At 37.9% G+C, this 15,755-nt stretch overlaps 1 protein-coding gene across 3 annotated transcripts; it reads right to left on the bottom strand.

Moving 5' to 3' along the window:
- Positions 1–7,770, bottom strand: LOC137708329 (uncharacterized). 3 transcript variants are annotated; one of them, XM_088689681.1, is made up of 11 exons: positions 7,528–7,739; positions 5,624–5,677; positions 5,396–5,521; positions 4,542–4,629; positions 3,543–3,628; positions 3,256–3,471; positions 2,409–2,587; positions 1,159–1,317; positions 1,004–1,084; positions 861–915; positions 1–512 (listed from the first exon to the last, which is right to left on the bottom strand). In XM_088689681.1, exons 4-11 carry the CDS (start codon positions 4,624–4,626, stop codon positions 306–308), a joined length of 1,068 nt encoding a protein of 355 aa, XP_088545807.1. In that variant the 5' UTR covers positions 4,627–4,629; positions 5,396–5,521; positions 5,624–5,677; positions 7,528–7,739; the 3' UTR covers positions 1–305. The 3 variants fall into 3 exon arrangements, with proteins under 3 accessions (XP_088545807.1, XP_088545806.1, XP_088545808.1); XM_088689680.1 differs by lacking the exon at positions 5,624–5,677 and having other exon boundaries at positions 7,528–7,769; XM_088689682.1 differs by lacking the exons at positions 861–915; positions 5,624–5,677 and having other exon boundaries at positions 7,528–7,770.
- Between the last annotated feature and the right edge of the window lie 7,985 nt (positions 7,771–15,755).

Genomic DNA, 15,755 nt, shown 5'->3' with positions numbered 1-15,755 from the left:
TTTGTTTAAATCCCAAAAACCCAAAAAAGACAATTGATTTCCATTGAAAATTTTCATTACATCTGCATACATACATGTAGAATTTGCACGATAATTGTCCCCTATTTACTCAAAAGTGCAACATTTGTTTCAAAAAAAAAAAAATGTTTGCGCCTACACCAGCAGCAATTTCCAACACATTTCATTGCATACAAGGCGCAATCTGTTTTAGCATAACTATATTTTGCAAAACCACACTCTGCATATCAAGCTAATCCAAACGCTACACGGTATGCATTCGGCAGAAGATTTTCTCTGAGATTGCATTATGAACCTTTTCGGCTCCGACTGCCAGAACCAGCCAGACTCCTTGCACTGACAGATTCAGTTGGATTAAACAAGTCCCTGTGCCCCAACGGAGCACTTCCACGGAGTACAGGCGATGAAACTGGACGAGGAGATCCTGAGTTTGACTCACTTGTTCTATGCATCTCGGTTTCCAAATTCTTCACTTCATCGGTGAGCACTGCTAACTGTTTCAGCAAAGGCGATTCATTTATAAATATAGTTTAGACGAGAAAGACAACTGTCATAATGTCACAAACTACAGACCAAAAAAATTGAAATTTGAGCATGGCCAAGGACCATAGAGATGGCACCATTAGGTAAGTCATCATGTATGTCCAGTGTTAAAGGAAATGCACTTTGAGTCGTAAATGAGTTTGTAACACGAAATAGAAGTTTCAGGTTTAAATTATTAAATGTCTCAAGCTCAAGATGGAATTTCAAATCAATCAAACTCCGTTGAAACTCCATCAAACTTGAACACTTTTGAGATTAACAAAACATCCTTACTATCTACAAATTGCATGGTATTATACCCGAGTTTCATTCTCTCTTAACCGACATTGCAGTGCACTTATGGCAGGACTCAAACTGCATAGGATTAAAAAAAAAAGTAAGTACAAAAAATGATAAAAGACCAGGCATAAACAGCTAATACAGAGATGAGAGTAATTCTGACCAATATTCGATTAATTTGCACATGGAAGACTGGTACATTGATGTATGGTGTATGAAAGTAAGTGGATGCACCTTCCCATCCCTAAGCAAAACCAAAGCCCATTAGAATCAACAATGGGTTGATTAATATAAAGTGAAGGAATATCAATCTATCACCTCATATTTTGCAAGATTGCTTGGTTATAAGCCGCTTGCTCCTCTTCATACAGTACTCGTTGCAATTCTGTGAATGACATTAAAGGTGAATCGAGCTTAACAAGAGACGAGGTCGGTAAAACATGAAGAGGAACTTCTTTCCTGACATACTCGGCACCACTGCAAGCAAAAACATGAAGAAGGAAAAAAGAAAATAAGGATTAGAAATTCAAAATTCTCTTTTATAACAGCATAATGGAATTAGACATTGTTCGTTAATTGGCTAAGTGTCGGCGTAACCAGGAGCATGTTGAGGTTCATATATAATTGTGGATGGTCTTGTTCTTTCTTTTCTTTGACATCAGGGGCTCAGAAATATGGATCTTAAAATCAAAGAATATAGCCAACTAAATGACTCCTCCAAGATACACCAATATCAATTAATCAAACTATTCACATTTAGGATAACAACAAGCCCACCGGCTCCCAATAAACATGAAGAAGATTATGGTGCTTTAATGAATCACGATCTATGCATTTTATAAAAGCAACATAAATACACCCAAAATTTGTACACCATCATTTATCATATCCAAACTGAAATCTCAACTTCAAATTGATGCAAGAAAACTAGTCATTCATTCTTCATGCGTGAGTGAAGAGAGATGTAAGCTGAATACATAGAAAACAATTCATCAAGTAAACAATCGGAAGAGATAGGGAAGAATCAGGATAAAGAGGAACAACACTATTCTTGCAGGGACACAAAATAAATTAAAACACTGGACCATCCTCCAGTCAATTGGTTTTTAATAAGACAATGGATTTATAGCAAGAAGTCAGAGACTTGAGAACCGCTAAATTCTGGAAATTTACTCGGTTCTTTTCAACGAATTTTAGGCAGCTATAGTAATGCTGCTAAGTCTGCTGCCAGACAAAATATCTACTCTTGGAACCTATTCTACAATTAGCAAAGCTAAATACTCTTGTTAAAACATTGATAACATGCTAGGGAATTATACTAAAATTATGAATCTTTATATTGTGTAATGAGGACAGACTTAATCTTACTCCATTTGAATTTGTTTGGGAAGTTTTATGGCAAAAGATCTGAATTTCTGTCATAACATTTAAGGGAGCGAATGCATGAGTAGAAATTTGCCCACAGGTTGAACCAAAGGCAAATCACAAGCACTCCCAGCACCAATCACACAGTTTTACGCAATGACAATAATAAGGATAACAGGTATCAAGTAGAAACCCTTGCATACCTCATATCCAAGTTAGAACGGTGCATTGCTTCTTGCATACTCTCTGACATATCCATGGGATCTATATCGCCAATGATGTTGCTTGATGTGTCAGTCTGGTAGTTTCCTCCAACTCTTCCTGGATGACTTGCATCTGCATTAGCAAAGAGAAGCCCTAGGTCTGAGGACCTTCCCCCACCCTAAAAAAATCAAATAATTTAGGGATAGTACAAAATGGACCGGCATGAAAACGGGATCTCTAGACAAGCAAGTATGCAACAAGAACTATCACAAGTAGAATAGAGGAGGCTCATTTGAATGGAGCTCCTATCACATTCTCTGACTTAAGGCACCAACAAAAGCAATCAGGGAAAAAAGCTAAACTCAATACTTATTTTCTTTCTTCATGGCCCTATAATACACTGGGTCACATGCCTTCCACGATTCATATATGAGATGGCCACTGAGTTTGTTGGAAAGAATAGCTGGAAATATGAATTAATTTAACTGTTACAGGCCAAAATGCACTCCTTCTATTAACAATAACCTATTAATCAAATTGAACGGAATTTTGACACTTAGTCTCATTGTTCATGTTTCTAGTGCCACGGTAATATGAATAATGACCACAAAGATGCATAGGCTATCAGGTATCTGCAAAAAACCTAAGTTTTAAATTTAATGTGAAAGGACAGAAACTAGTTTCATCATTCATGACACTTCAAGACATCAATACAGTACATACTTAAAGAACTATAACCATGCATTTATTCAGTGAAACAAGTGGTGAGACTGCAGCTATCATCCATCATCAACTAATATGTTTTTTTCCTTCCTTTTCTCATTTTTAATAAAATAGATATAACACCTTTATAGTTCCAGAAGTTCTTGAATCAGCTGTGTCTTGTTCAGGACTCCCTGCTCTAGTTAAGGTGGATCTCGCTGGTACATTTTCTGAGGTACTTAAAGACGATTCAACTTCTATAACCGGACTTTTATGTATAGGAGATAAAGATATGGGTCTTGACATGTGATGCTGCTTCCCATCTGAGGACTGAAAAGCAATGACTTGGATTCGCCCAACCTGAAAATACCGAGTATGACTAAAGAATCTAGAAGTTGATACCATTTACAAATACCATTTATAATGCGAACCTTGTTTATATCTTCACTAAAACAGGAAAATATGAGCCCAATAAACCCAGAATCTAGAAGTTGATACATTGCCTGCGTCCGCACGTCTGCAAAAAGTTGAACACAGCTGTAATATCAGTCTCCAGCAATTGACTATGATAGCATGTCTAACAAATAATCACATCTGATCCAAATGTCAGAAAGAGTGCAACACTATTCAAGAGATTAATGTTGAGTAACAGCATGACATATACAGACACACATATATATATATATGGGTGTCACGTCATGCGCCACAGATTAAACCATATTTTGACATATCTAATGGTGGCCATATGGCAAAAAGAAGGACGCAATCCTTTATTGATTTATTAGAAAAATTAGCTTGCGGCATTATGGACAAGGTTAGCCTTTTAATCTCTCTACTTATCTGTAAAGTTTCCTCTATCAACTCATGTCTCTCCCTTGGACCATTATCATTCTCTCTGCATCTTCTTCCACCTTGAAACACAACAGAAAAAGCAACTGCACTGATGGTAGACTATAACCATCCCAGCAATCACAATATCACATCAAGGCCTAAAAAAATTACAAAGAATAATTTCAAACTGTTGGTTTACAGTTATTCAAAAAGTAAACTCTGATGCGACACTGTGATCCAATATCACAGTATGGCTTCTAACTTCATATTCCATCTATCTGTGCCAGTATTCTTGGTTAAAACAGGCAAAATTTCCCTGATCCAAAAACCAACCCATGATTTCCAGCCACCTCAAAGTATTGAATAGAACCTACATATCTGGCAGAGGTTGTGTAGATTCATCATATTTCATACCACTCCCAGAAAGGTGATTGGTTATCCACGAACATATTGAGGTTTCTACTATTCAGTAGCTTTTGATACTTTCCCGAGTTGTCTTATAAGTTATAACTAAGCTCTACTATTGTTAGCCCAACCTCATGAACGAATATTGTAATGAAAACACTGACACAAAGCATGAGTATTTAGATAACACTCACCAACATGAGATGGGAGAACTGTAATATGAGGATGTGAATGGTACCACCCAATCACTCTAGTTGTTCTTCCAGTTGACAGTGTCATTCTGTGGTATAGAGTTAAGTACACAAAATCATGAATAACCCTTAAAAGTAAAGATAATAAAAAGAAGTAATAAAAAGAAGTGCTACATGCAAATACCATGAACACTACAAGCATGAGTAGCCATAATGCTAAAGGATGTAAATGTTGAACCAACTGCACATATCTCTAAGAGCTCATGCATCTTACAGTTTTTTCTAATTGCCTGATTTAGATTGTTGAGCCCCCATTTTTTTGTGGATAAAAAATTAAATCACCATTTAAAGAAAAACAGTGAAAACTACGATACAAAAAACCCTAATACATGAAATAAGTACAGCACAAATCTAACGTGACAGTTTATGGTGACTGAACACACCATGTAGTTTAAGGAAGCTAGGGTTACTTGTCAAGGAGTCCTAGTAATAAATGTTAAGCATGTCTTTGAATATCTTCCTTCTTCAGCTTATCATTAATTTAGGGGACTGGACTGAAGTTCATTGAGGATAAGTTCACCAAACAAGAAAATTATGCTCATTGTAAAAAGACTATAGTGCTCCCCTTAAACCAGAGCACTTTTATACTTGGAGATCACCAACTGTAATGTTTAATCATGAGGGAAACGGCAGCTGTTTTTTCTCTTTGTGGTCGTAATGATAACTAATTTAGAGATCTGAAGGATCTTTTTGTTGTTTTCATGCGGTAAGTATGCAAATATCAAAAGGTATGAAAACAACAAAAGATACGAATATAAAAAAACAAGGAAAAAACACTTTAAACACATAAAGGATATTTCGGCCTGGGCTGATGCAGCAGCCAACTGCTCAGGATTAGTCTCCACACGATCCTTCCTCCGATCAGATCGTGTCTGAGGTGATGCTCCCCAAATTAGTGCTGTCACGCTGCCATTTACAGAGTTCTGAAATTTCCACCATCATGGGGAGAGAAACGTTATAACCATAAGACAATAGATAAAGCTATGATATAAAGGGAAAACAAGACAAAGAGGACAAATACATACATGAAATTTGTTCTATATATCACAACTACATTGACGTGTCCATCTATGTATCACCTTCAGAATTGGATTCACCAGAAAAAAAAATGATAAGAACTTCTCATTTGGAGTAGACTATAAAACATGCAATTACTTTTCAGGGTATTCGAGACAGAGTGAAATAAATTTCAAGTCACACAGATCATTAGGCCAAATACTGGGAGCATTCCACTTAAATTGGCACACCTGAAGGACCCAAAAAACCAACATAACAGATGAAACCAGAAACTGCCTAAGCTTCATATCTAGAATTCAAGTTTGGAACATAAGATACAAGCCTTGAGTCTGACCAGAGTGAAAGGCATTACAAAAGAATTTCAATGGAAGGGATCTTCGAGCGCACAGCATCAAAGATCTTGTGGACTGCAGAAACATATTGACAGAACCATTGAATCAGAACTCTATGTCAATCAAATATTAGCAATCGGCAACCAGATACGGTGGTGGCGGTGAAATCTGTACTGGATGACTGACTCAACTAACCTAAACAAAAGAGGCTTATTAGTTGAAATGCCCCCTGAAACTGCCATTGAGTCTCAGTTTACCCCCTGAAATTGGTTTTGTCTCACTTTACCCTCTGAAATTGACATTTTCAACTCCTTTGTCTTACTTTACCCACTTCTGTTAATGGACTGTTAAATTTAAGGGTATTTTAGACATTTCAGTTTTTACACATTTATTTACCTCTAGCCTACACACTAAACAAGTCTCAATTTTATTTTTGACAACTCTAATTCAAACACATAAATTTTGGGCATTTTTAAAAATAAATTATTCAATCAATAGAAAAATTCCGAGCAACAAAAAATCATTGTATCAACCAAAATAAGGGTTACATTTGTTCATAGTGTCATTTCAGTTGCAAGACATCCATGTATTGGCTCGAAACCTTACAATTGAAAAATATTCATTACAACAAAATCATTATACCATTAAGCTATCCTATCCAAAATACTTCCAAACCAAAAAAATCATTTAAAGCAAATGTGCACAGTTTGAACAAGCTCATGCCTAGTGGAATCAGTGCTCAACAATGTGAATTTTTTTTGTTTCAAACTATGCACATTTGCTTTAAATGATTTTTTTGGTTTGGGAAGTATTTTGGATAGAAATAGATGAGTTAACCTGCTGATTTGGTAGAAAATCAGACTGAAGCTTCCTTTATTTTCTCTATGAATGTTCTAATGTTAGTCCTATGGCCTGAAGAAGCTTTCCCATTTAATTTTATAATGCATCTAAGATTTCAAAATTTATCTGGACTTAGCAAGCTGGTAGCTGAAAGGGAATAAACGAACAACCAAATGAATAGCAGTCACTCAAAGCAAACATAACAACTCCGAGAAACCATAGTAGTTTAAAACCAATATGAAGTAACTATCTCAAACAAATTGCATTCAGCACAAATTCTGTACTCAGTTCCCAATAAACTCATTGAATTACAATCGACTGGGTGAAATCCCCGAAAACTCATCTAGTTAAAAGAAACAGAAAGCAATGAGTACTATGATTTGATATAACCCAAATCAGCAATCGAAATGGACCCAGAATTCCATAAACTCAAAAGAACTAATCTTTCTAAACAACATTGTAACCAATTCCTAGTACCCCAATTTCACACTCCTCCAAAAAAAATCAATAAATTACTAATATTTGAAGAAACCCCATTTCAGAAAACAACCCAAAACCCACAAATTTGCAAACAATTCCAGCTCTAAATTCATTCCAAGCGGCAAACCCATGAACAATTTCAACTTTCAACACCCAAAGAAATGAAAAATTCAGCAAACAATAAGAAAACCTAACATACGGATAACAGAAATGGAAGAAGCTGAATAAATTGGAAGATGGCAAATGCCAGAGAGTGTAACCTCAATGTCACCAAGCAGGAGGCCCATGATCTCCTCCGTCTCGGTGGACAATGCGTGAGTGAGGCACGTCAGCCACACGTCCTCCGACATTTTCACAGACGCCAAAGACATTCTCTCTCTCTCACTAAAAGTTCTACTTGCAGGCTCGGAAGAGGAGGAAGAAGAAGAGCGAGAAGGCTGCAAAAAGGCAAAGGGAATTGGCGACTTGTACCCTTTTGTCTGCTCTCCTCCCTCCTTTTAAAGGGCTTTCTTACTAAAACAGTAGAAGATCTCTGGCTTTTTCTTAGGCGCTGGTCATGTACGATAAGTTGTAGACGGTTTATCATGGTACTCATTCAATCATTTGAGGGAAATATTTTTGAGAAATTTTATTTAAATTCATATAACTTATTTATACATTCAACTTACCCTCTACACTTATATTATTTTTAATTAAACTATTTATACTTCTTTAAACCTAAATTTACTACCTAAACATTCCTCGCAAACTCAATTTAATATGCAAATTTATCTTCACACCCATTATTTTTACATTAGAAGCTACCAGGATCAGTCTCATGAAGATCCATGTTAATTAAATCTATTAATATAATTAAACACAGTGCCATGAGACTATGAGAGTGAAACTAAATTAACTAAACCCTAGCTAGTTTAACAAATGCACGCATATTTTGCACATTGGCTTGTAGTACTGGGAATAATACTGAATTATCAGACCAACATGCTTGATTCCCCTTGAGCCACCCTTTTGTCAGGGAAACCCTACTCTTACAATAAGTAGGGTTTTGATCTCATATATAAGAGGTAGCAGTACTAGTGAAAGCATATGCCAACTCTCTTCTCATCCTCCTCCACCTTTTCTTGTTGTTGACCTTGATAAGTTCTTGCTTGTTGTTTTGGCAGCAGTAGTAGTAGAAGTAGGTTTTCTATAGGTGACAAGTACTGTTGGAGATATGGTAGTGGTGGGGTTAGTAGGTGGTGGTGGTAGTCATGATGACGATAAAAAAAGTTAGAGGATCCAAAACTTTAAAATCATCATTCATACATAAAAGAAAATAATTTTTATTTCTATGAATGCGTCTTAGGATTTTTGCCACAATAGAACATCAAAGAAAGACTAGTGATGGTTAGTGTTTGATCATTGGGGATGGGTTTATTGATAAATTTTATTTTTATAATTAATTTCATCTTGTACATGATCGTAATTATGCAATAGGATAATAAAGACATTTCATATTTAAAATTTAAGTTTGGTGTAAAGAGAGGTTAAATGGGTTCAAATAAAATTTCTCAATATTTTTTCATTGGATGTTGATGTTTACTACTTATTTATTATTATTAGATAAATTTAAATTTTGAAATTTGTGTACTGGATAAAATAAATTTTAAAATTTAAATTCATTTAATTTTAATAAATAAAGTGGTGAATAATACCACCACTTAAGGGTGGAGAGCAAAAATACACTATTCCTCCGAATCAAAGATTATGGGGTCAGCTGCCCTTAACTTTGGTATTCCTTCGTCACGCACCTATAGGTTGTCATGTGTCATTTCATTTTTTTTTTCTTCTGAACAAACGATATTATCTACACTAAGGGGAGGGAGTGTGTCTAGCCTCACAATGAGCTAGCAATAATGTGGTTCAAATTCACCTTTGGCAAGAATCGAACCTAAAACTTCTTACTTACAAGTGAAGAGGAATATCGCTAGACCATAATACTAAGTGATTTGTCATTTCATTTAATTATAGAGAAATTAGTTATAATAGTAATAATTCAAAGTTTGGTTTCTAAAATAGAAAGAAAGATACCAAAGACATGAACAATTGAGGAAGAGATGAAATATGAAATATCTAAAGTACCCATGTATAAATATAGTATTAAGATAACATAAAATAAAATAAAATTTTAAAAAGATTATTAAAAAAAAAAATTATAAATATTATTGATGCCATTTAGTATTGATATAGTGTAGATATTGTTAATACAATGTCAATACGGGATTGTTGCTGATATGTTCTAGATGTTTCCTGATAGTACTTTTACCACCTACAAAAATAGGGATAAAAACACATGAAATACTTGTAAGAATACAAGGATGTTGTAGTATAGATGCTCATATAAGGTTGTTCTCCTCAAGGACTATTTTAATAATTCATGTAGAAACAATTCCTAATTAAATACTTAAAATTAAAAATTGAGAAAAGAGATTTTGAAATTGGGTCATATTAAAAACGAATTTTAATTAAAAAATAATATGACAAAAGAAGAGTTTTAAATATCAACTTATAAAAGACTAGGGTTCCACCATCACCTACCAATTACTAATGATCTACACATGCCACTTTGAAGGTTAGGTTTTCCTAATTTATATTCTACTTGGAACCTCCAACATAGAACGTATATATAACATACAACCCGTCCGGATGTTTAGATCAAATCTGAACATGAGAGACTCATTATGCTTTATGAAAATCCTTTGAAAAACCATGCAATCCTTAAGACGTGACGTTCATCTTAAATGAAATTACAATTATTAATCACAAGAAGCCAGCATCAATTTCAGGGAAACTTCTGACCAAAATTGCATCAAATTACTTCTCTAAAGGTCCTAATGGTGATTAGGCATTAAGACAATTAGACAGTTTTAATCACGGTGATCAATAATTCAAAGTATGCATGCAATCAATCATAAGCAATTAAATAAAAATTACATATTCATGGTAAGGCTCAAGGCTTCATCATAGCAAAAGGAATTAGTTACTGTTGACCCTAAAAATTACAAAGCCTACGTGGCGCACAGGTCAAGTAACTAATGAGCAAACTACGTCCTTCAGTTGATACAGGGCGTGCCAACTCGTCAGCCAAGCTTGGCCGAGGAGTACAATTTGTTGATGTTACGTTAAGCGTGTTGCTGACTTCTTGATCTTGTGATTACAGCCAAGGAAGGAACAAGTCTCGACCTTCGGGTTCTCGAGCCGGAAGACAAGGTTGATAATTCTGCGAAGTTCACGAATTGTCAGCACTAGATTCGGTCACAATGATTATATTCGTAAAAGTATAAGCACGTCGAATCGACACCAGACTATATGGACATAAGTACTCAAAGGGGATGTCTGTCTTGATGGTAAATGTGGTTCGGCCGTCAGAATGCCGAACTCTGAAACTCACTTGTGAGTATCCAATCATAAAATCACTCGGCATTCAATGTGCCAAATGTTGTAACTTGTAACACCTTATTTCGCCGAGAAGGCTAATAAGATGACCTCTGCCAATAAGGATTCGGAAACCCTTCTCGACCGAGACTTGGATAGGTAACCAGTCGGCCTCGACACAGTGCTGTTTATCCAAACTAAGGGTGCTCCTCGGTCAGCTGATTCTACGATAGCAGTGCTGTTTATTCAAACTTAAGGTGTTCGCCAATTGCCTTCACAGTGTTGTTTATCCAAACTGAAAGTGTGTTGGCGAAAAAAAAAAAAAAAATCTCAAGATGTTTGAGAGGTTTACGCAGGGCAGCTGTGTATTGAATTGGAAAGAGCCTGAATAATGCACTTTGCTCTCTATTTATAGCAACAAATCCTCCTTAAGATCGAGTTGAAACCATATTCAAACTAGGACTTCTTATTTTGATCCAACCTTATCTTGACCAATCCTACTCCTATTAGGACTTTGAACTCACCCCCTTTTTCAGGCCGTATTCATTTTCGGTCAAGAATCCTCATTGTATTAAGACCCCTTATCGTACTAAGACTTTGACCCATCCACTCTTATCCAAATCACTCCGTCTTGCAATAAGACTTCGACCACCTTAACTGAGTGGCTTAAGACCACCAGACAGCCCATAGTATATTTGAAAAAGCTTTGGGCCGAACACAAACTTACGCTTGGCCCAATAATATTATTTTAGGCCTAAACATTGCCCCATCGCTTCTGAAGTCTTCGGCCTAGAATTCCTTAGCCGATTTTTGGCCTTGAAGAAGTGAAATTAAACCCTACAAGATAACTACACGATAATGAAAAGCCTCTCACATCCCATCCATCAAGCGCATTTATGAAGCACAATCGCACGATCCAAATCCCCCTGTACGCCTTGTCGTGTGTCAATCATTTGGCTAACCTAGTAGCCTTTAATCATGACCCTCGAGAACACGCGCCAACTGAAACGTCTCTTCTGTATTAATGCATTGAATCCGCTGCAACACGCAATCGTGCATCCTCAAACCCCGAAAACCTTAATCTTATCCCCTAGATTCCCTAAATATCATAATGATTAATGATTTCTCGATTGATTTCGTCCTAAAATTTGAAAATCAAACGCTTTTGAAAACCAAACGTTTGACCTTCCTCTCGAAATGCCTATAAATACCTGAATCCCTTCCATTTGCATTTTACACCTTCAGAAACCTTGAAAATCTTCTCACCATTTTTGCCTTCAAAATCCCAAAAAATCTTAGGCTTTTAAACCAGCAATTCTTCCTTCAAACCCAAACACTTCCAATCTTCATCAATAACATCTTTCATCTCACAGCTTTCTAACGAATGCAACAAATGCAAAGACTTCATAAACCAGAGTGCCATCAAAACTCTACGCTTCGAGAGTAATCTAAGCACCACTCATCAAATCCTGGGGCCACTCTTCAAGGATGCAATACCATTGTCTATCACCACGCTCGTCAAGGCTTACTGTCTGACACCTTTGCTACAAGGATTTGATTGGTCAAAATTGGACCCAACAAAGCCCCAAGAAGCCTGGCCTACGACCAACGCCAACTGGGCAGCCTGAGTCGTCCAAATGGAAAACTTCTTCGGTCAAGAATGGAAGGCTCTTGGTATCTATGATGCCATTAGACTCTTGACCATGGAGCTAGCCATGGACAAGGAACTTCTTATAACAACACTAAGTCTTTGGTGCTCGGCCACCAATACCATGATCCTACCTTTTGGCCCTCTCGGCTCCACCATCCTTGATGTCTCAGCTATTCTTGGGACTTCTCCTTCTGGCATCCCAATAGATGCCGCCCTTTTGGGATGCCCGTCGAATCTCGACCTCAAGGCGCTTTTCGACGAACGAGTCATCGAGACGCTAAGTCAAGATGGTCAGAGCCTTTGAAATAAGAGGTTCAAAAGTTACACAAGAACTTCTTTAACTACAACACCCTCATCTTCCATTTCGCTGGCCAATGGGAGGCGAGTCTACGGAAGAGGGAGCACGAAGCCTCATATTTTACTGGTACAACAAATTTATTTGTTGTACCAAGTCAAACAAATGCCTAGTCGAAAATATGTCGATGGCTGAAGCCCTGGCTAGTGGTCACACCCTGGTTCTCATCTCAGTCATTCTTGCCAATCTTCTTCGCTGCCTGGCCGAGGCGACCATTAACAAAATTAACCTAAACCAGAACGGTCATCTCTAGGTCTTCTAACTATGGCTACAGGTCTATTTCACCACACTTCGACCAGAGATCCCCAACTTCCAATCCATTACATCGCTCGGCCTTCAGTTAGCATCCCCGCTAGCGCCTCCTCACCAGGCCGAAGAAGTCTTCAAATATTTCTTCGACCTAGATGTCCTCTCTGATGACGAATTTTTAGTGTGTCGTCGCCAAGAGTACCCCTTTTTCCATCAGGCTTCCAACATCAGCATGGAGTGAAAGTGAAGATGTTGATCTTCGTCAAAATTGGGGGTCGATCGTGTTAACACGCGACCTTCCCCTCGATTGCGACTCTCGCCGAGCCAACTGGGAAGTCTACCACCCCCATTTTACTGCCCGACAGCTCAGCTACCTCCAAGGTTATCCGGTGCCTCTACTTATTTCATGCTCCCTCATAAGCCGAGGATGTCTTTTTGGCTCTTCAAAGAGGCAATGCAGAGATACTAAAAAAGAGTTTCAGGAACGGTGTAAAACATTTCGTCTCCGACCAACTCTTCCCGAATTTCTCGGCAATGACACATTCGGTGACTGATGGGAAGAGTATACTCAGGCCTTTTTTGGGGCTTCAGTCGAAGACGTAGTCAACAAAATTTTCAGCGACCGACCCAAAAAAACTTATGCCCCTCACCAGAGGATCAAAACCTTGGCGTTCCTCCTCTAGAAGTCACTTTGGCTTTTGTAAGGCTCGATCTCTTTCTCTCGTTAGTTTTACTATAACAAATATGAACCAAGAAATTATTATATGTCAGGTGCCCGACTATTCATTTCACCGACAATTTTACTCACCGAAGGGGGTTATCTATATTTCCTAGCCACCTCAGTGGCCGTCAAACATGGATAACTTCAATCAACTGTGTGAATTGAGGAGTGGTCTTAAACACTGGGCTCGGCCATTGAGCTCTCTGGGTTCGAGCAATGAACCAGAGGACATGGCTGAGGTCTCATCTCGGCAAGTTTAAAACAAATTCCCTCTGCTATGTTTCTTATAATTTTCCTTCTGCTTAAAATCTTTTCCTGTGCAGCCTTCGTGGGAGGTCGAGCTTGATGCTTTTCTTCTGAGCACCTTTGGAGCAGCTGGTTCTTCTGCCGCATCGGTCGAGCCTGCGGAGACCATGGCTGAATCCCGTGCTTTTGCCAAGCTGCAAGAAATTTTATCCCTCTCTGCCTCTCAGGTCCTCTAGTGTAAAGGCCTCGAATCTGTAGGGGAGTGCCTGAACGACCTTGTAGACGGCGGCTTCTTGAGCACTGAAAATGTTGTCTATTTGTCTGATCTTCTAAAGCAGACCCGGCAGCATTTTACCACTTTTGAATAAGCTCTCCTAGCCAAAGACGACCTAAAGATGGCAAAGATTGCTCATGAGGCCAACCGATCGGAGGTTAAGGCTATAAAATCAAAGAAGGTGCAATTGACTGGTTTTAACCGCCAAATTTATGAGCTTCAACGTCAAATTGTCGAGCTTCAACAACAAAGGTCGGTTATTGCTTTAGACATCAAGAAGGATTTCGAGAAGAATAAGGCTCGATTGACAAATTTCGTGGCTGGCATAAAGTAGAACCAACAGCTTCAACTTAACAAGAAACAAGGTAGGCTGAGATCATACTGAGCGAAGTAAGGTGGCTGGAGTTGAAGGCCACTCTTGAAACCTTTCTCCCCTCGACCCCCTAGAATTTTAGGAACCCTTTATAAATGTACTTGTATGTCCTTTTATAAATTTAATGAAATTGTCTTTATTCTCGCATCTCCCAATTGACTGGGCAGTATTTCTTTAAAAATTTCTCGTTGATTGGCAACTTGTGAACTAATCCAGTCCGATCCTTGAGACGGTATGCCCCTTCCAGAAAATTTTGTGAATGACGAATGGTCCTTCCCAATTCAGTGGCCATTTTCCGAATCTAGGATCTTTAATTCCAACTGGTAGCACGGTTTGCCATACTAACTCTTCTTCGCTGAACGTTTTTTGTCTGACATGCCAATTATAAGCTCGCTCGGTAATATTTTTCTGTGCCATTAATAAGTTATAAGCGTCAAGCTGAATTTCTTCTAAGTCTTCCAACTCTTGTCGCATGGCTTGACTGTATTCGGCACTGAACAAACTACTTTGTTCAATCACTCGCAATGAATTTATACTCAGCTCGATCGGTAACATAGCGTTGTGTCCATAGGTTAAAGCGTATGGAGTTGTTCCGGTGGTTGATCAGGGTGAAGTTTGATAGGCCCATAATGCTTCATTTAGCTTCAAATGCCACATATCAGGTCTCTCTCTTACCATTTTTTCAAGAATGTCGATCAAAACCTTATTACTTGCTTCGACCTGCCCATTCACCTGTGGATAATATGACGTAGATTGCTCGAGTCGAATATTTAGATTTGCCGTATACTCTTTAAACCTATCGGCTGTAAAAATTATACCATTGTAAGTTATGATTGTTTCTAGCACGTCGAATCTAGTTAAATGTTTTCCTCTACAAAATTGCAAACTTCTTTGGTCGTCAACTCGGCATATAATTTTGCTTCAACCCATTTAGTCAAGTAGTCGGTTACCATTAGTATCCACGCATGTTTTGCTGCTCCGAAAGACAGCGTGATTTTTCTAATTACATTCATTGCCCATCCTCTGAACGGCCATGGTTTAGTAACAGAGTGGAGTAATTCGGCTGGGATAGGTTCGTGAATTTGACATTGTATGCATCCTCATGCGTATTCAATAAAATCCTTCAATATACTCGGCCAGAAGTAGCCGTGTTGGCGAAGCAACCAATGATTTTACGTCCGGATTGGTGAGCTCCACAAATCCCT

This window comes from Pyrus communis, chromosome 17, assembly GCF_041283825.1.
Source record: "Pyrus communis isolate YQ-2024b chromosome 17, ASM4128382v1, whole genome shotgun sequence".
Taxonomy (NCBI): domain Eukaryota; kingdom Viridiplantae; phylum Streptophyta; class Magnoliopsida; order Rosales; family Rosaceae; genus Pyrus; species Pyrus communis.
This window is presented reverse-complemented; position numbering and strand designations above follow the sequence as displayed.